The 18,849-nt window shown below is 64.1% G+C and overlaps 3 protein-coding genes across 3 annotated transcripts; all 3 read right to left on the bottom strand.

Annotated features, from left to right (window-relative positions):
* Positions 1–80: 80 nt before the first annotated feature.
* On the bottom strand, positions 81–4,188 carry LOC141933275 (uncharacterized; the record flags this gene model as incomplete). Its single annotated transcript, XM_074847798.1, has 6 exons — positions 4,130–4,188; positions 3,354–3,723; positions 2,275–2,379; positions 1,214–1,434; positions 666–672; positions 81–152 (listed from the first exon to the last, which is right to left on the bottom strand). Coding segments are annotated over exons 1-6 (834 nt in total), but the record flags the coding sequence as incomplete, so codon positions are not given.
* A 3,221-nt stretch (positions 4,189–7,409) lies between these two features.
* Positions 7,410–11,754, bottom strand: LOC141932942 (glutamine-rich protein 2-like). Its single transcript, XM_074847189.1, has 10 exons — positions 11,623–11,754; positions 11,322–11,396; positions 10,848–11,012; positions 10,570–10,691; positions 9,603–9,668; positions 9,248–9,349; positions 8,502–8,655; positions 8,230–8,317; positions 7,966–8,073; positions 7,410–7,627 (listed from the first exon to the last, which is right to left on the bottom strand). The coding sequence occupies exons 1-10, from the start codon at positions 11,626–11,628 to the stop codon at positions 7,428–7,430; spliced, it is 1,086 nt and encodes a 361-aa protein (XP_074703290.1). The 5' UTR covers positions 11,629–11,754; the 3' UTR covers positions 7,410–7,427.
* A 147-nt stretch (positions 11,755–11,901) lies between these two features.
* LOC141933276 (uncharacterized) lies at positions 11,902–17,187 on the bottom strand. Its single transcript, XM_074847799.1, has 9 exons — positions 17,129–17,187; positions 16,352–16,721; positions 15,273–15,377; positions 14,462–14,617; positions 13,089–13,668; positions 12,856–12,974; positions 12,627–12,718; positions 12,396–12,510; positions 11,902–12,227 (listed from the first exon to the last, which is right to left on the bottom strand). Exons 1-9 carry the CDS (start codon positions 17,185–17,187, stop codon positions 11,907–11,909), a joined length of 1,917 nt encoding a protein of 638 aa, XP_074703900.1. The 3' UTR covers positions 11,902–11,906.
* Positions 17,188–18,849: the final 1,662 nt, after the last annotated feature.

Genomic DNA, 18,849 nt, shown 5'->3' on the forward strand with positions numbered 1-18,849 from the left:
CTCTGAGCCTCAAGGGAGCCCCCAGCCCAGGGTGTCCCCATGCCAAACACCCCCCTGCCAGCCCCCCCAGGGGCTCCTACCTCCCTCGAGAAGAGCAGGCGCAGCTTCTCAAGCTCGGCGTGGTCTGGCTTGCTGGCTTCCAGCTGGGCCACCTGCTCCTTCAGGCTGGCACAAGGGGTGGCTGAGCTGCCCGATCTGGCAGAGAGCCTCCACCGTTTCGGTGCTGGCGATCCCTGGCTGCACCCCTGGGGTGGTGGTTTGGGTGCTGGGGGTACTTGGCTGCACCCCTGGGGTAGCGCTCTGGGTGTCAGAGGCCCCTGGCTGTGCCCCTGGGGTGGAGGTCTGGCTGTCAGGGGCCCCTGACTCTGTCCCCAGCGTAGTGGTCTTGATGCCAGGGGATCCTGTCTGTGTCTCCAGGGTGGTGGCACGGGCATCACAAGTCTTTGCCCTCATCTGAGGAAGCACCTGCCCCCTTCTCAGGGGCCACTGGTGCTCTCTGCGTCCCCGGGGAGCCAGGCTGTGTCTGCGGAGTCCCCTTGCTGGTCCCTTTGCTGGTCCTGGTGCAGGCTGTGGCCCTGGTCCCTTCAGTCCCAGCGCTGAGCTTGCCCCATGCGGGGCGTCCATGTCTGCAGTGGGGGGCTCGGCGGGGGGCAGCCTGGCCTCACTGCCATCCTGCGAAGAGGAGGCAAAGGGGAGCAGGTTTATGGGCGGAAGTGCAGCGGCAAGGGCCACCCGCCCTGTCCTCAAACCCCCCAGCTCACGGAGCCAAACTCAAGTACCCCAAAGGCAGAGACTGCCCCAACCCACAGGGACCCCGGGCGCCCCAGCCGCACGGCCCCTCCCCAGTCCCTTTAGTCCTTTGGCCACCTCTGTGCCTGCAGAGTCATTTCAGCAGCCGATCCTGGAGATCAGCAAACCCCCTGCCGATGCCACCTGACACAACAGCAAGGCATTCTTCTCTCCAGCAATGGATTCTGTACTCCAGAGCTGCTGGACCAGACCCGCTTCCCAGCCTAATGGGCTGCGCCTTCATTTCAGGAGCAGCAGCCCCAGGTAGGATTTGGAAACCATCTCATGGTGCAGAATGCTGGGTTTGCCCCAAAATGTCCCTCCGCTGCCCCCGGCTCCCACCTACCAGCCCCAGAGAGACCAGGAGGGCAGGGAGCCGTGGTCCTGCCCAACGTTGAGCAAGGACAGGGGGCTGGGCGGTCACCCCAAGGGTTTCGGGCGCTCCCTTGCCCCACGGAGGGGCTGTTGGGGGCTGTCGGTGGCACAGACGATGAGGACGATGAGGAGGTCCTCTGTTGGGGCAGCCGAGGAGCTGCCCTGGCTCTGCTGGTGCCAGGTCCTGCCTCCCGGCGGGATGCACAGGGAAGAGAAGTGCTGAGCAAACCTCCGCCGAGGCCCCGGGGGCTGCGGTTCTGCTGAGTCCCACTCCCATAGCCGGGATGCCCCAGCACTCACCACGGACAGACCTCGGCCTTCTCGTCCTCCTACTCCTCCTCCTTCTCCTCCTCCTGCTTTGCTGCCCACCAGGCAATCCTCCAGCACCTCCCAGCGCACCATGTTGCTCACCTCCTCCGGGGCTGGGTAGAGGCTCAGCCTTTCCTTCAGCTTTTTCTGGGGAGAAAAGGGATTAGGGGGTCAACCCTGGCCACGGAGCCGGGTGAGATGGCACCCACAGGAGCACTGACCCCCTCCAGCATCGCTGCCCAGCCCTGCTGGGACCGTGCCCTGCCACGGAGGGACTGGGTGCACCGGTGCCCCGGGCATGCAGCCGCCTCCTTCCCGAGCAGGATCCGGGCGTGCGCGCGGCCCTACCATGTCACTGTCCGACGCCGTCTGGTCACGGAGGGCCGGCAGCTGGCCGGCAGCGTCCTGGAGATTCCCTGGAGCGGGACAAGGAGAGGGATGGCAGCCCAGACACAGGAGCAGGATTGAAAAGGAGCATCCGAAAATTAACTTGGGCACAGGACAGAGGGATGCCAGGCAGGGTTGTGGCTGTGTTGCATGGGTAGATCTTTATCTCCTCTCCTTCTTAGCACCCATGTTTCTTTCTTTACAGCTGCTTAGTTAAAAAATGTCTTAGCGTCACTTTGGTTGGTGCATGCAGTTACCTCTTCAGCCTTGGGACACCCTTCCTGCTCTTCCCTCCTGGCACCCTTCACGCCGGGTGACACCCAGGGCCGTGGGGCAGGGGGTGGCAGGGTGACACAGAGGCAGGGAGGGGGGTGAGGGCCCAGCTGCCTCCTGGGGACACCGGCAGCAGCTCACCATGCCAAGCGTCTCGCGGATCATCCGAATGTCCTCCTCCATGCAGGACTGCGCCGCCTTCATCCCGCCGATCTCCTCGAGGAGATCCTGGGAGAGAGCCACGGCCTGAGAGAGGGCAGTGGCGGGGGTGAGTCCCGGGGGGCACTGCGGGCAGCACTTACCATTCATCACACCTTCAGCAGCCAAGAAGGGGCAGCAGCTCCCCAGAGACCCCCCCCCCCCCCCCCCAACCCTGCCCCGGGGGGGGCCCACTGCACAGCCCAAGTAAGCAGGGACAGATCCAGCCCTGCCCCCCACACCGGGCTCTGGGCAAGACTACTGAAGCCGATCCAAAGGGCAAAGAGCTGCTGCCACCCTCTCAACCACAGCCTGGCCCGCGAGGGCAGCGGCAACCGCGGCTAACGAAGCGGGGAGCGATCAAGCAGGGGCCTGCCCCGAGGAGGGTGAGCTCAGCCACCCGGGGAAACCCTCCCTGCTGCCTTCTCCCTACATGTCCCAGCCCCAGCAGGATCCGGCCCTGCAGCACCCAAGGTGACCGTTTCCTTGAACCTGAGCTTATTTCTTCCCACTGGGGATGCTCGCAGCCCCAAACGGCTCAGCGTTGTGCAGGATGAGGCCCCTCTCCGGTCCCCACCAGGGCTGGGTCTAGCCCTCGGGCAAGCCAAGGGGATTTGGGCTGGAGATGAGGCCCATGAGGTGCTGATGGAGCCTCTCAGCTGCCTGAGGAGCGGGTGCCGTACCTGGCTGTGGCTCAGGAGTGGGGAAGGGAGGGATGGAGAGTGGTAGGGCTGGATCTCCACAGGTGCTGAGCCTCTGGCTGCTGGAGCCGAGGGCACCGGGTGCTCTACTGGACCCACGACTTGCTGATGGCAACTTGGGGAGAACCCAGAGCAACTGGAGCAGCATTTCAGCCCCAGCTCTTTCTCCCAAAACTCCATCCCTTTCCACAGTGTAAGCCCCACATACCACCTCGAGCTCAGGCTTAAACCAGACCTAAGGGCACCACAATGGTGGTGCAGACCCCAGAGGAGGGGGTGTCTCACGGGGGGGGCACCCAGGGAACGGGGAAGAGCCTCTACCTTGGAGATGCTGCTCTCATTCTCTTCAATCTTTATCTTCATCTGCCCCACGTCAGCAGCCACGGAGGCGTCCTGGGGAGTGCTCACGGTCCCCTGCAGCGGGTCCTTCGCGGGGGTGAGCGACTCTGTGCCTGGGCCTCCGCCCTGTCCCCCTTCTTCTCTGGGGGGTGCCTCGGGGGGCTGGTCCCGCCCCAGGAGGGGGGTCGGGCTGTGCCCTCGCCCCAGGGCAGGCAGGTCCTGCAGGCCCAGGTGCCTGAGCACGGCCTGCAGCAGGCTGTGCAGCGCCGTGAAGTTGACAGCCCCGACCTGGGGCGTCCCGATGGCGACGTCCAGCAGCTGGGACAGGCTGAGTGCGGCCATGGCTGCTGCCCTGCCCGAAAACACAGAGCCTGAGCGGGGGGGACACGACAGCACCCCTTTTGCCTGGAGGGGACCTGGGCGGCTGGGAGGGATGGGCAGCCGCCCTCCTCCTCCTCACCACAGAAAGTGGTCGAAGCGGCGGGGGGGCGGGTGACACGGTGACCCCCCGAGGGCAGGGCTGTCTGGGGAGAGGGAGGGGTGTCTCCTTCCCCGGCCACCCCCAGCCTCATACCCAGCTCTGCCTGCCCCTGCCCCTGCCCCCCGCCTCACTTTCTCACCAGCCCCCCGGGCGCCCCGGGCCCCCCAGTCCCCCCAGTCCCCCCAGTCCCCCCAGTCCCCCTCTCCCGAGCCCGCACCCCCAACCTTACTCGTCCGTCCCCGCCGCCGCTCTGCTCTCCCCTAGCCCCGCCCCTCACCCTGAGCCCGCCCCTTCCCTTTCCTCATTGGCCACCACCCGCCGCTGCCCGCTGCCCATTGGCCGAGCCCGCTGCCCACGTGCCCGTGTTTACAGGGCGGGATAACGCAGCGCCTCCCGTTGCCAGGCGACGCGGCGGCCCCGGCGGCGGGCCGGGCCCAGGCTCCCCGCTGCCTTTGCCACTGTGACGACACAAAATACAACTGGTGACGTCGAATATTTTGACGCAGCTCCCTGCAGCCCGTGGCTGCGCCGCGCACAGAGACCATCCTGCCCGTCCGGCACCCTGCTCCCCCCTGAAACTCTCCCAGACAAGCCCAGTCCCGGCAAGGAAGCACCTCCATTGAGTTATTGGCTGAGGTGTCAAAAGCATGACAGATTTTACCCTCTCCCTCAGACGTGGCAATGGTGGAAGGCTGCTGCTGACTGCATCAACACACAGATTTCTCGCACCTTGCACCGAAGCAAAGAGCCGCGAGAGCGGGGAAAAAAAGAAACGCAGCTAAACACAGGCATCCAGACAGCCCCAGGAAGTATTCAAACACTGGGAAAAATCTTCGAGCCCGAGTGATCCATCAAAGTGCTGCTTGTAGTATCTGCAGCTTGGGGGGGGGCGGGGGGGAATAAAGAAAAAAGAGAAAAAAACCAGAGCAACCACAATTTTTATAAAACAAGACTATCAGAGAACCCTGAGGAGTGGGGGGGAAGCAAGTTCATCAGCCAAACAGTCTGTCCTGCACTTTTATTTCGCTGCGAGTACCACATGGTGAAGGCGAGATGATCACTGGCAGGAAGAAACAGCATTCCCAGGTGCAGAAGCCTGCTGCTTTAATTAAGCTGTTATAAATTGGGGAAAATCACTTTCAGAAGCCAAATCAAGTGACTTATAAAATTTATTAATTCAGCAAGCGCTTGAGCAAGTAAAGCAGCGCTGGGCGGCCGGGGAGTCGCTGCTCCGCCAACGGCGCGCGCCCCTCCTCTTTGGCAGTCTCTTGTTAGAATCTTCAGGTTCTGGGCTGACGGGGCCTTTTTGGTTTCAGCTGCGGCTGCGCCTTTTGTTGCTAGGGGGGTCGTCGTCTTCCTCTGCGTTATCTTCTGCTGACCCTCTCGGGTTTGGCCCTTACATGGCACAGCTCATCTCTGTGCCTACTTCACAGGATCTCGCTAATCGCAGACTTGGCGTAAATCCCGCCAGACAGACATGCACACACCCAGGCTCCCACCCTTTATCTGATCGACAAATACTCTCTGTCTCTGATCACAGTCCCTGCCTTTTCTCTTTGCTGGGAGCACATCCCTGCAAGGGCACCGAGAATGGGCGTGAGCCCCCCCCCAAGCCGCAGCATTACCAGTGGGGACAGGCCCCCCCCAGGAGGCTGCGCCGAGTCCCACGTGCTGCCCGCGCTCTGCCTGCGCTCTGCCTGCAGAAGCCACCGCTGCCATCCCCGAAGGGGGGAGCAGAGGGAAGGGGAGACCCCGGAGCCATGGGGGGGCCATGTGAGCACAGCGAGGACCCCCATGTCCTGGGGTGCAGCCCAAACCCCATCCTGCACCCTCACAAAATACTGCGGTTTGCAACCCACCCCCCGGCAGCTTGTGGCCCCCTCCCCAGCGCCATCACCCACCCGTGTGATGAGGCCCCCAGGCCTCAGCCCTGCGATACTCAGGGCTGCCAGGCTTTTAGGCAAACCCTGCTCTGAGGTGGGGGGGGGTGATGCCTTTTCAGTGTCCCCCACTGCAGGAGGGCCATGGGTGGGGGCTCGCTGGCCACCAACTCCTTTCCCCCCAGGCCCAGGACACTGCTCAGCCCCAGGCCCTGACCTCACAAGCCACTTGCTGTGCCACCCCCCTTCTAACGACTCCAAACAACGCACCAGCCCCTGGCTTTGTGCTTAAATATCCAAACTCAATTAAAATTGAATAAGAACACGGCACCCCCCCCCGCCCTTGCCACACTGCTCACACACCAAGCAACTGGGGTAAAAAAAAAGCCCAAAATGGGAACGCAGCAGCTCCAGAGATGGCAGCAAGGGCTGGGGGGGCTCAAAGCACAACAGCAAATCATCCCCCAGGGAACAGGGAGACCCCCAGAAGGAAAAAGGAAAAAAGGGAAAAAATGCCCCAGCTGGGGCTCCTCACCTGCTCCAGCAGCACAGGCAGCACCCAAAAAGGGACATGGGGCTGGGTGCTCATGGGGGGGGGGGGGGGGTTGGTGTTTATAGGGTGCAGCTGGGTCCCAGCAGCAGCAAATGGGACAGTGGGTGGGAGAGGGGGTGAGCTGGGGACACACACACGCGCACACGCACCAAAGGGCTCAGCCCCAGGTGGGCCAAATCCTGCAAATGCAATTAGTCCCAGGGGGTGGGGGGTGTTTTTAAGCCCATCAATGCCTGACCCCCCCTCCCGGGGTACAAGATGGTCCTCTGCTGGCTCTATTCTAGTGGTGACCAGTTTGCTCTGAGTGCTCCCAGTTATCCCACTGGAGGTGGCACTGAGGGAATCCCAGATCCTGCTGGATCCACCTGGGCACCCCCAACGCGGGTATTTAGCACCTATTTTTCCCCTGAAAAACCAAACCCACCAGGGGAAACATCCCCGGCAGGGGGGGCTCCCTGGGGGCTAAGGTGCCTGGAGACTGCAGCGGGGTGGGCAGGGTTGGGGTCTGCCATTGTGGGGGGGAGGTTTGGGTGCTCCCCCCCCTCGCCCGAATCTGGGGAGAAGATCTACCAGGGGAGCAGTTTTTCCACAGGGCAGCCCCCAAGCACACACCATGGCAGGTCTGTGCCTTCCTCTTTCCATCAATGGCAGCGTTGGAAGAGGGACAAGGGGGTGACAATCCATGAGCAGATAAGGAAACCTGCTCAGTGATGCTCATCCCGCGGGATAAGCGATAGCCAGCCAGCGGGCTTGGGGGGGGGATTCCCTTTCGGCGTTAAAGCCGTGTCCTGCTGCCACCCTTCCCACCGCGGTCCCCATCTCCCACCACCTTCAGCAGCAACGGAGCGTCATCATCCTCCTGCTTTAGTGTGGGCTCCCCCAGACCCTTTTGGGGGCCACAAGCTCCCTGTCAGGGGCCAAAAAGGGGTTCATGGAGGCCAGGGGGTGTCAGGGAGAGCGTGGCAGCACGGGGCCGGCGCAGACCCTGGGAGGGGGGTTGGACAGGGGCTGGTTTCAGCTCCTCTGGCCACACGTGGCCGCAGGACAAGGGATGCTGCGACCCCTCCTTATGCATGATGGGAAGATCCCAGCCCAGGGCCACCCCGCTCAGGCCACGCAGGTGCTTGGCTGCCCATCGCCCTTTATTGCTGCTGGCCAGAGATGCTTGCTCGCCTGCTCGGTGGCCGGGGTGGTGGGGCTTCGGTCGGGGACCCCCGGTCCTGCCTGGCTTCCGGGGTGCTGGATCCGTCCCACGAGGGCTGGAGGGGCACGAGGAGCCCCCGTGCCTGGGAGAGGCGGCCGTGGGAGGAGGCTGGCCTGTGCTCTGGCGAGGTGGGGATGCCTGGGGGCGAGGGGCAGGGGTTAGCCCCCCTGCAGCCCCTGGGGCAGGCACCGCCCATGGGCACCTGCCTGGCCAGAGACACCCAGCAACGGGGTCCTGGCCCCCACCCTGAAGCAGACAGGCTGTTGTCCCACAGTGGCCAGGACCACCCCGCCACGTCCCTCCACCTTGCTCTGGCTCCAACATGGGGATCGATTGCCCCATCTTCCCGTCCTCCCCCTCCATCCTGCTTCCACCCCACTCCACCCCAAACCCCCATCCCACCCTGCTTGCCCCCACCCACCAGGACACAGCAGGGTGCCCTCTCCCCCCACCCCGGTGCCCTGGCAGGGCCGTACCTGGCTGGCTGAGCGACGACGCAGTGCTCTGGGGCCGGGAGAGCAGGCGGCTGGTGTCCTTGGCATCCCACTGCCTCGGGGACAGCTTGGGCTTGGCCCTGGGGAAGTCTGGCAGGAGGGAGCAGAGGGAGCTGGGCTGGGGGGAGCCAGGGAGAACGCACGGAGGGGAAAGGGGGAAAACCTGGCACCCCGCGGGCACCCTGCCCACTCCACTGCCCAGTTCACCCCCGCCAGATCCCCTCCCCAAGCGTGGCCCAGCCGTACCCTCCTTGCCCACGAGCACAGGCAGCTGCCTGACCCGCCGGCCCCTGTAGATGTGGCCATCCTGGCCCGACAGCTCCGTCTCGTCGTGCTGGGAAGGAGAGAGGGGGTTGGCTGAAACACGGGGCCCAAATCAGCATGCCCAGGCAAACCCCCCCACCCAGCTCCCCCTGGGGAAACTGAGGCACGGATCCCCCCACCCCCACCCTGGATGCTCAGCATCACCCTCCCAGCCTCGCTTGCCCCCGCTGTATCCCTACCTTCGTCATCCTTACCTTGATGGGGAGCAGGGTGCGGGGCTGGAGCGGCCGCGGGGTGCTGGGCGGGTGGGGCTGGGGGTGCGGGCAGCGCTGCAGCGGGTGGGTGAGGGTGTGCCGGCCCCCGCATTGCCGCGGCACGCGGGGGTACCTGCACTCGCCCACCCGCTCCCTGTGGGACGGAGCACAGGGATGCTCAGCACCCGGCACCGTGGCACCCCGTGCTTCACCCTACTATGCCAGGGAGGGGGCTGCGGGTGCTCCCCGGTGGGGTATGTCCCTCCCGGGTGCCCTCCGACTGCTGAAGGAGACCCACGCCTGTCCAGCTGTGCTGGATCTGCTCTTTCCCCGTGGCCCTGGTGAGCTGCTCATGGCCATGGCAGGTCCCTGCACCCTACGCGAGGGACACCGGGAGGCAGGAGCTGGGCTGTCCCAGCTGCAGTGTTTAATTTCGGTGACTTGTTTCACAGGAGGCAGCTGACTCCCCAGTGAAGCCTGAGGTCAGGCTGAGACCAGACACAGCTCATCACATGTGGCTTCAGCACCACTGAGACACAGACCTGGGCTAGATAGGGCAGCGCAGGGAGGGCTGTAAAACGCCACAGACCGGGGACAAGCACAGCTGACCCCTCTGCAGCACATCTCTGCTCCCCTGCCCTGCCCAGGCCGCCCCTGCATCCCTTCAGCCCCACCCTGGGAAGGGCTCTCCCTCTCCAGGGCAGGGCCAACCTGCACCCCAGGGGCCGGGTCCCCGTGTCCCATACCTGTGGCTGTGCTGCGGTGTTTGCTCCAGCTCCACGACAGTATGGGAGCGCCCGGCAAGGTGGGGGGGGAGCGGTGGCCTGGACGGGATGGCCGCGATGTGCCTGGGGAGGGCAGGAGCCGTGGGTGGGTGACAGGGGACACACGACCCACCCCAGCTCGGGGCAGTGCCCCAAAACCCACAGGCTTGTACCCCATTGGCATCCCACTGCCCCCAGGGAGGGGCTCAGGAGGGCTGCACCCCCCCAGGCAGACACCCTAACCCCCGTGCCGGGCACAGCGGGGCACTGCCAGCACCCATCTCCCCTCCGAATCACCCACGCACCCCCCGATGCACCGGTGCCGGACGGTACTCACGGGCCAGGCGCCAGCATGCTGAGGGGCCGGTCGCAGGACAGGCAGTGGAAATGGGCCAGCAGCTGCCTGGCGGGGGGGGGAAAGGCCTGGGTGAGTTCCTGGGGGGGGATACAGCCCTGCCTGCACACAGGCAGGCAGCTGGCAGGCAGCAGCAAGGTGCTGGGCACTTCATTGTAATGAGTTATGGTATTTGCGGGGGGAACCGCAGGGTCTTGAGCCTGGCTTACCCCCCACCCCGCCCCAACAAGGTCACAACCCACCGGCTGACTACAAAATCAAGGGGCTACGATGGGGGAGAGCAGTTGGTTGTGGGCTCCCGCTTGGGAAAAAGCTCCACCTCATATTAGGCACCGGAGAATCCACTGAGGGGAGCACCCAAAAACCACCATTATGGGAACTACGCCCACAGGCACGCACAGCACCCCAGTCCCATGGGAACTGGGGGTACCAGCAAGGACAGAATGGGGCTGTTCCTGTACCTCTTGCTGGGGTACAAACGCCGGGCCTGGGGGATGCAGGATTCCCACATTTTTCAGGATGAGTTTTGTCACAGCTGCCCCGAGGACAGGGACACGCTCGCCTCGGCCCTGCGGGCACCTCCGAAACCTGGCAGCTGCCTGTGGCTGCCCAGGGCAGGCAGGGATGGGAGGCGAAGGGCGCAGGCACCCGTAGCTGCCATCCCAACCAGCCCTCACACCGGTTTCATCACTTCGTCAGCGCTAATTACCCCCCCGCCCCTCGCCAGGAGGGCAGGTCACAACCCAGCTCTGCGGCGCCGCGTGTCACAGCCCTGCCCAGGGGGACGAGTCGCCGTTCCCCACCCTTGCTCCAGAAAACCTTTGCACCCACATCCCAGTTTTGGTTCGGGAGGGCTCCATCCTGCAGGTCCCCCTCCTCGTGCCTCCTTTAACATCGGGAGCCTGCTACCGGTGGGAGCAGAAGCCATCGCCACCCCCATCGCACTCACTTCTTCATCCCAGCTGCATCGTCAGCCTCCGTCAGCGGCTCCTTCTCCTTGAGCTGCTCCAGGATGCTCCTCCAGTGCTCCTCCAGCTGCTGCCGGAAAGGCCCCAGCTCCAGGCGGTCCAGCTACGGACAGACACACACCCTCAGCCAGCTGCCCCGGGCTGGGACATCATGTTCCCCACGAAAAGCCAGGAGGGCGGATCCTCAGAGGGACGCTGCCGTAGGCTGCCAAGCCCCGAAGGTGCCAGTTTTGCGCAGCGGGGACGTGCCACCCCTCACCTTGGAGTCCATCTCTTCACTGAGCTGCCGCTGGACCTGGTGCCAGCCCTGCTCCTGCCCCGCCACCCGGCTCAGCGTCTCCTGCATCATCTCATTCAGCCGCTCCATGCTCGCCTCAAACTGGGTGCGACTCACTTTGCCGGCCAGGGCGGTTTTGTCTGCTTTCTAGCAGCGGGGAAAGGCAGGAGAGCAGTGAGGAAAGGATGGCGGGATGACGGGCAGGGCCAGCTCGTGGCAGGAGGACAGGGAGAAGTGGCTACGTGGCCCCACTCGCCCCATCACCCCCGTGGGGTTGGTCACACCAGCTGAAGGGACCCAGGGGAAGACAGAGGCACCTGGGGAAGGAGCCACAGCCAGTCTGGAAATCCTCCCTCCCCCAGGCCAGTTCTGCCACTGAGCCCCCAAGGCACAAGGGGTGTTTGTCACCCTGCCCAGCACCCCCTTGGGTGGTGCCAGGACCCCCCAAGGCCATACCACATCAATCCCCAGCACCAGGTCTTCCTTGTTTGCTTTCTCCTTCTCCAGCCTCTCCAGGGACCGGAACAGAGCCTTCCAACACAGAAAAGCATCCCATGGCACCGCGGCAGGGTTGGAGCTGCCTCCTGGCCAGCTGAGCAACCCCCGCTCCCCCCACCTCACCCAAACCTCCAGGAAAGGTACATTGAACCTCCACAGGGCTGCAAGGTTTGGGGGGGTGCAGACAAATCCCTTGTGGTCCCCAGCCTGGGGTCTGCCTGGAGGATGCTCTGACCCCGAGGGGGTTTCAGCCACCTACCTCCATATCTTTCTCCTTCTGGTGATGGTCATTCAGGAGGTTCCCGGTGACAGAGTTGAGCTTCTCGTAGTCCCCTTGCACCTGCGTGACGGTGGCCTGGATGCGCTTCAGCAGCTTCAGCAGCTCCTCGTCCTGCTTCAGGGAGGAAGATGACAAGGCGGTGCCGTGCAAGGGGGGGGCTGGCTGCCCCCGTGGGGACAGACCCGGCTTACTTGCCCGGTGGCCATGGGCTCTCAGTGCCAACAGGACATTTGCATCAAGGCTTTAAATTCCTTCCGTGCTGCTCACTTGTACGAACCAATCTGGGAGGCGGTGAGGGGCTCCTCCACATTACAGCGAAGCACAACCAGCTGGGGGGGTGCTGGCAACCTCCCAAGCCCCCCATGCCGGCATCTCCTTACCTGGCTCCTCCCTGGCAGCCGTCTTACCACCTTGCCCACTGCCTGCTGCGACATGAAATTGTCCACCACCTCCTGGAGCTTCTCGTAGCACTGCAGGAGCTGCCCCACCTGCTTGCGGATGTCCCCGCTGCAGGCGGGGCACGCTGCCTGCGCCTCTGCCTGCTCCTGCCCTGTGCTCGCCACCATCGCCCTCGGCTCGCCCAGCTGCAGGAAGGGGAGAAGGAGTCGGCTCTGAGATGAGGTGGATGCAGTCAACAAATCCGGGTGCTGTGGAGGCTCGATGGCCCCAGCCAGCCAGGGGATGTGGCTGGAAACCCCTCCAGGACCACCCCACCGAGCTGTGGCGGTGGGAGCGCTGCCCCTGGACCTCACCTGCTCCTGCAGCTCGTCAGCCGTCTTGGCCACCAACCGCTCCAGCGTGGCCTTGGTCATCTCCTGCTGCTCTTCCAGCTCCTTCAGCTTATACCTCATCTCCTGCAGCGTGGACCTGCTCAGTGAGACAGGGGCACAGGCAGGCTTAGCCTCCACAGGGCCGCTCAGGGGGTGTCCCTTGTCCCCCCGGGCTCCTCCTGCAGGGTAGGAAACCCTGTCCCGTCCTTTTACCCCAGTTGCAGGGTGATCTGGTCGCTGACATCCCCTTTCCAGTTGGCTCCAGCTACCTCCAGCTTTCCGACGGCATCTTCCAGCTGCCTGATCTGGGAAAGGCAGTGGTGGATGAGTCAGGGCACAGCCCCCTCTGTTGTCCCAGCCCAGGGGCCCTTCAGCTGCCTCCTCCCTGCCCAACTCCCCCCTGGCATCCCCGCAGCCCCCCCAGGGACTGCTGCCAGCTCACCTTCCCATTCTCGCCCTGCAGGTCACTGGTCAGGCCCTGCAGCGAGGACACCCGGCCCTGGAGGTCGGCCAGGACGCTGGTGATGCTCTCCTTGTCTAGATGTGGTCCGAGGGGACATGCTGTCAGTGAGAGGGGGTCTCGCCCTTGAGGCCAGGCTCTGAGCACAATGAGCCCCCAGCCCAGGGTGTCCCCATGCCAAACACCCCCCTGCCAGCCCCCCCAGGGGCTCCTACCTCCCTCCGAGAAGAGCAGGCGCAGCTTCTCAAGCTCGGCGTGGTCTGGCTTGCTGGCTTCCAGCTGGGCCACCTGCTCCTTCAGGCTGGCACAGGGGTGGCTGAGCTGCCCGATCTGGCAGAGAGCCTCCACCGTTTCGGTGCTGGCGATCCCTGGCTGCACCCCTGGGGTGGTGGTTTGGGTGCTGGGGGTACTTGGCTGCACCCCTGGGGTAGCGCTCTGGGTGTCAGAGGCCCCTGGCTGTGCCCCTGGGGTGGAGGTCTGGCTGTCAGGGGCCCCTGACTCTGTCCCCAGCGTAGTGGTCTTGATGCCAGGGGATCCTGTCTGTGTCTCCAGGGTGGTGGCACGGGCATCACAAGTCTTTGCCTCATCTGAGGAAGCACCTGCCCCCTTCTCAGGGGCCACTGGTGCTCTCTGCGTCCCCGGGGAGCCAGGCTGTGTCTGCGGAGTCCCCTTGCTGGTCCCGGGTGCAGGCTGTGGCCCTGGTCCCTTCAGTCCCAGCGCTGAGCTTGCCCCATGCGGGGCGTCCATGTCTGCAGTGGGGGGCTCGGCGGGGGCAGCCTGGCCCTCACTGCCATCCTGCGAAGAGGAGGCAAAGGGGAGCAGGTTTATGGGCGGAAGTGCAGCGGCAAGGGCCACCCGCCCTGTCCTCAAACCCCCCAGCTCACGGAGCCAAACTCAAGTACCCCAAAGGCAGAGACTGCCCAACCCACAGGGACCCCCGGGCGCCCCAGCCGCACGGCCCCTCCCCAGTCCCTTTAGTCCTTTGGCCACCTCTGTGCCTGCAGAGTCATTTCAGCAGCCGATCCTGGAGATCAGCAAACCCCCTGCCGATGCCACCTGACACAACAGCAAGGCATTCTTCTCTCCAGCAATGGGATTCTGTACTCCAGAGCTGCTGGACCAGACCCGCTTCCCAGCCTAATGGGCTGCGCCTTCATTTCAGGAGCAGCAGCCCCAGGTAGGATTTGGAAACCATCTCATGGTGCAGAATGCTGGGGTTTGCCCCAAAATGTCCCTCCGCTGCCCCCGGCTCCCACCTACCAGCCCCAGAGAGACCAGGAGGGCAGGGAGCCGTGGTCCTGCCCAACGTTGAGCAAGGACAGGGGGCTGGGCGGTCACCCCAAGGGTTTCGGGCGCTCCCTTGCCCCACGGAGGGGCTGTTGGGGGCTGTCGGTGGCACAGACGATGAGGACGATGAGGAGGTCTCTGTTGGGGCAGCCGAGGAGCTGCCCTGGCTCTGCTGGTGCCAGGTCCTGCCTCCCGGCGGGATGCACAGGGAAGAGAAGTGCTGAGCAAACCTCCGCCGAGGCCCCGGGGGCTGCGGTCCTGCTGAGTCCCACTCCCATAGCCGGGATGCCCCAGCACTCACCACCGACAGACCTCGGCCTTCTCCTCCTCCTTCTCCTCCTCCTTCTCCTCCTCCTGCTTTGCTGCCCACCAGGCAATCCTCCAGCACCTCCCAGCGCACCATGTTGCTCACCTCCTCCGGGGCTGGGTAGAGGCTCAGCCTTTCCTTCAGCTTTTTCTGGGGAGAAAAGGGATTAGGGGGTCAACCCTGGCCACGGAGCCGGGTGAGATGGCACCCACAGGAGCACTGACCCCCTCCAGCATCGCTGCCCAGCCCTGCTGGGACCGTGCCCTGCCACGGAGGGACTGGGTGCACCGGTGCCCCGGGCATGCAGCCGCCTCCTTCCCGGAGCAGGATCCGGGCGTGCGCGCGGCCCTACCATGTCACTGTCCGACACCGTCTGGTCACGGAGGGCCGGCAGCTGGCCGGCAGCGTCCTGGAGATTCCCCTGGAGCGGGACAAGGAGAGGGATGGCAGCCCAGACACAGGAGCAGGATTGAAAAGGAGCATCCGAAAATTAACTTGGGCACAGGACAGAGGGATGCCAGGCAGGGTTGTGGCTGTGTTGCATGGGTAGATCTTTATCTCCTCTCCTTCTTAGCACCCATGTTTCTTTCTTTACAGCTGCTTAGTTAAAAAATGTCTTAGCGTCACTTTGGTTGGTGCATGCAGTTACCTCTTCAGCCTTGGGACACCCTTCCTGCTCTTCCCTCCTGGCACCCTTCACGCCGGGTGACACCCAGGGCCGTGGGGCAGGGGTGGCAGGGTGACACAGAGGCAGGGAGGGGGGTGAGGGCCCAGCTGCCTCCTGGGGACACCGGCAGCAGCTCACCATGCCAAGCGTCTCGCGGATCATCCGAATGTCCTCCTCCATGCGGGACTGCGCCGCCTTCATCCCGCCGATCTCCTCGAGGAGATCCTGGGAGAGAGCCACGGCCTGAGAGAGGGCAGTGGCGGGGGTGAGTCCCGGGGGCACTGCGGGCAGCACTTACCATTCATCACACCTTCAGCAGCCAAGAAGGGGCAGCAGCTCCCCAGAGACCCCCCCCCCCCCCCCAACCCTGCCCCGGGGGGGGCCCACTGCACAGCCCAAGTAAGCAGGGACAGATCCAGCCCTGCCCCCCCACACCGGGCTCTGGGCAAGACTACTGAAGCCGATCCAAAGGGCAAAGAGCTGCTGCCACCCTCTCAACCACAGCCTGGCCCGCGAGGGCAGCGGCAACCGCGGCTAACGAAGCGGGGAGCGATCAAGCAGGGGCCTGCCCCGAGGAGGGTGAGCTCAGCCACCCGGGGAAACCCTCCCTGCTGCCTTCTCCCTACATGTCGCAGCCCCAGCAGGATCCGGCCCTGCAGCACCCAAGGTGACCGTTTCCTTGAACCTGAGCTTATTTCTTCCCACTGGGGATGCTCGCAGCCCCAAACGGCTCAGCGTTGTGCAGGATGAGGCCCCTCTCCGGTCCCCACCAGGGCTGGGTCTAGCCCTCGGGCAAGCCAAGGGGATTTGGGCTGGGAGATGAGGCCCATGAGGTGCTGATGGAGCCTCTCAGCTGCCTGAGGAGCGGGTGCCGTACCTGGCTGTGGCTCAGGAGTGGGGAAGGGAGGGATGGAGAGTGGTAGGGCTGGATCTCCACAGGTGCTGAGCCTCTGGCTGCTGGAGCCGAGGGCACCGGGTGCTCTACTGGACCCACGACTTGCTGATGGCAACTTGGGGAGAACCCAGAGCAACTGGAGCAGCATTTCAGCCCCAGCTCTTTCTCCCCAAAACTCCATCCCTTTCCCACAGTGTAAGCCCCACATACCACCTCGAGCTCAGGCTTAAACCAGACCTAAGGGCACCACAATGGTGGTGCAGACCCCAGAGGAGGGGGTGTCTCACGGGGGGGCACCCAGGGAACGGGGAAGAGCCTCTACCTTGGAGATGCTGCTCTCATTCTCTTCAATCTTTATCTTCATCTGCCCCACGTCAGCAGCCACGGAGGCGTCCTGGGGAGTGCTCACGGTCCCCTGCAGCGGGTCCTTCGCGGGGGTGAGCGACTCTGTGCCTGGGCCTCCGCCCTGTCCCCCTTCTTCTCTGGGGGGTGCCTCGGGGGGCTGGTCCCGCCCCAGGAGGGGGGTCGGGCTGTGCCCTCGCCCCAGGGCAGGCAGGTCCTGCAGGCCCAGGTGCCTGAGCACGGCCTGCAGCAGGCTGTGCAGCGCCGTGAAGTTGACAGCCCCGACCTGGGGCGTCCCGATGGCGACGTCCAGCAGCTGGGACAGGCTGAGTGCGGCCATGGCTGCTGCCCTGCCCGAAAACACAGAGCCTGAGCGGGGGGGACACGACAGCACCCCTTTTGCCTGGAGGGGACCTGGGCGGCTGGGAGGGATGGGCAGCCGCCCTCCTCCTCCTCACCACAGAAAGTGGTCGAAGCGGCGGGGGGGCGGGTGACACGGTGACCCCCCGAGGGCAGGGCTGTCTGGGGGAGAGGGAGGGGTGTCTCCTTCCCCGGCCACCCCCAGCCTCATACCCAGCTCTGCCTGCCCCTGCCCCTGCCCCCCGCCTCACTTTCTCACCAGCCCCCCGGGCGCCCCGGGCCCCCCAGTCCCCCCAGTCCCCCCAGTCCCCCCAGTCCCCCTCTCCCGAGCCCGCACCCCCAACCTTACTCGTCCGTCCCCGCCGCCGCTCTGCTCTCCCCTAGCCCCGCCCCTCACCCTGAGCCCGCCCCTTCCCTTTCCTCATTGGCCACCACCCGCCGCTGCCCGCTGCCCATTGGCCGAGCCCGCTGCCCACGTGCCCGTGTTTACAGGGCGGGATAACGCAGCGCCTCCCGTTGCCAGGCGACGCGGCGGCCCCGGCGGCGGGCCGGGCCCAGGCTCCCCGCTGCCTTTGCCACTGTGACGACACAAAATACAACTGGTGACGTCGAATATTTTGACGCAGCTCCCTGCAGCCCGTGGCTGCGCCGCGCACAGAGACCATCCTGCCCGTCCGGCACCCTGCTCCCCCCTGAAACTCTCCCAGACAAGCCCAGTCCCGGCAAGGAAGCACCTCCATTGAGTTATTGGCTGAGGTGTCAAAAGCATGACAGATTTTACCCTCTCCCTCAGACGTGGCAATGGTGGAAGGCTGCTGCTGACTGCATCAACACACAGATTTCTCGCACCTTGCACCGAAGCAAAGAGCCGCGAGAGCGGGGAAAAAAAGAAACGCAGCTAAACACAGGCATCCAGACAGCCCCAGGAAGTATTCAAACACTGGGAAAAATCTTCGAGCCCGAGTGATCCATCAAAGTGCTGCTTGTAGTATCTGCAGCTTGGGGGGGGCGGGGGGGAATAAAGAAAAAAGAGAAAAAAACCCAGAGCAACCACAATTTTTATAAAACAAGACTATCAGAGAACCCTGAGGAGTGGGGGGGAAGCAAGTTCATCAGCCAAACAGTCTGTCCTGCACTTTTATTTCGCTGCGAGTACCACATGGTGAAGGCGAGATGATCACTGGCAGGAAGAAACAGCATTCCCAGGTGCAGAAGCCTGCTGCTTTAATTAAGCTGTTATAAATTGGGGAAAATCACTTTCAGAAGCCAAATCAAGTGACTTATAAAATTTATTAATTCAGCAAGCGCTTGAGCAAGTAAAGCAGCGCTGGGCGGCCGGGGAGTCGCTGCTCCGCCAACGGCGCGCGCCCCTCCTCTTTGGCAGTCTCTTGTTAGAATCTTCAGGTTCTGGGCTGACGGGGCCTTTTTGGTTTCAGCTGCGGCTGCGCCTTTTGTTGCTAGGGGGGTCGTCGTCTTCCTCTGCGTTATCTTCTGCTGACCCTCTCGGGTTTGGCCCTTACATGGCACAGCTCATCTCTGTGCCTACTTCACAGGATCTCGCTAATCGCAGACTTGGCGTAAATCCCGCCAGACAGACATGCACACACCCAGGCTCCCACCCTTTATCTGATCGACAAATACTCTCTGTCTCTGATCACAGTCCCTGCCTTTTCTCTTTGCTGGGAGCACATCCCTGCAAGGGCACCGAGAATGGGCGTGAGCCCCCCCCCAAGCCGCAGCATTACCAGTGGGGACAGGCCCCCCCCAGGAGGCTGCGCCGAGTCCCACGTGCTGCCCGCGCTCTGCCTGCGCTCTGCCTGCAGAAGCCACCGCTGCCATCCCCGAAGGGGGGAGCAGAGGGAAGGGGAGACCCCGGAGCCATGGGGGGGCCATGTGAGCACAGCGAGGACCCCCATGTCCTGGGGTGCAGCCCAAACCCCATCCTGCACCCTCACAAAATACTGCGGTTTGCAACCCACCCCCCGGCAGCTTGTGGCCCCCTCCCCAGCGCCATCACCCACCCGTGTGATGAGGCCCCCAGGCCTCAGCCCTGCGATACTCAGGGCTGCCAGGCTTTTAGGCAAACCCTGCTCTGAGGTGGGGGGGGGTGATGCCTTT

Source organism: Strix aluco, chromosome 21 (assembly GCF_031877795.1).
Source record: "Strix aluco isolate bStrAlu1 chromosome 21, bStrAlu1.hap1, whole genome shotgun sequence".
NCBI lineage: Eukaryota > Metazoa > Chordata > Aves > Strigiformes > Strigidae > Strix > Strix aluco.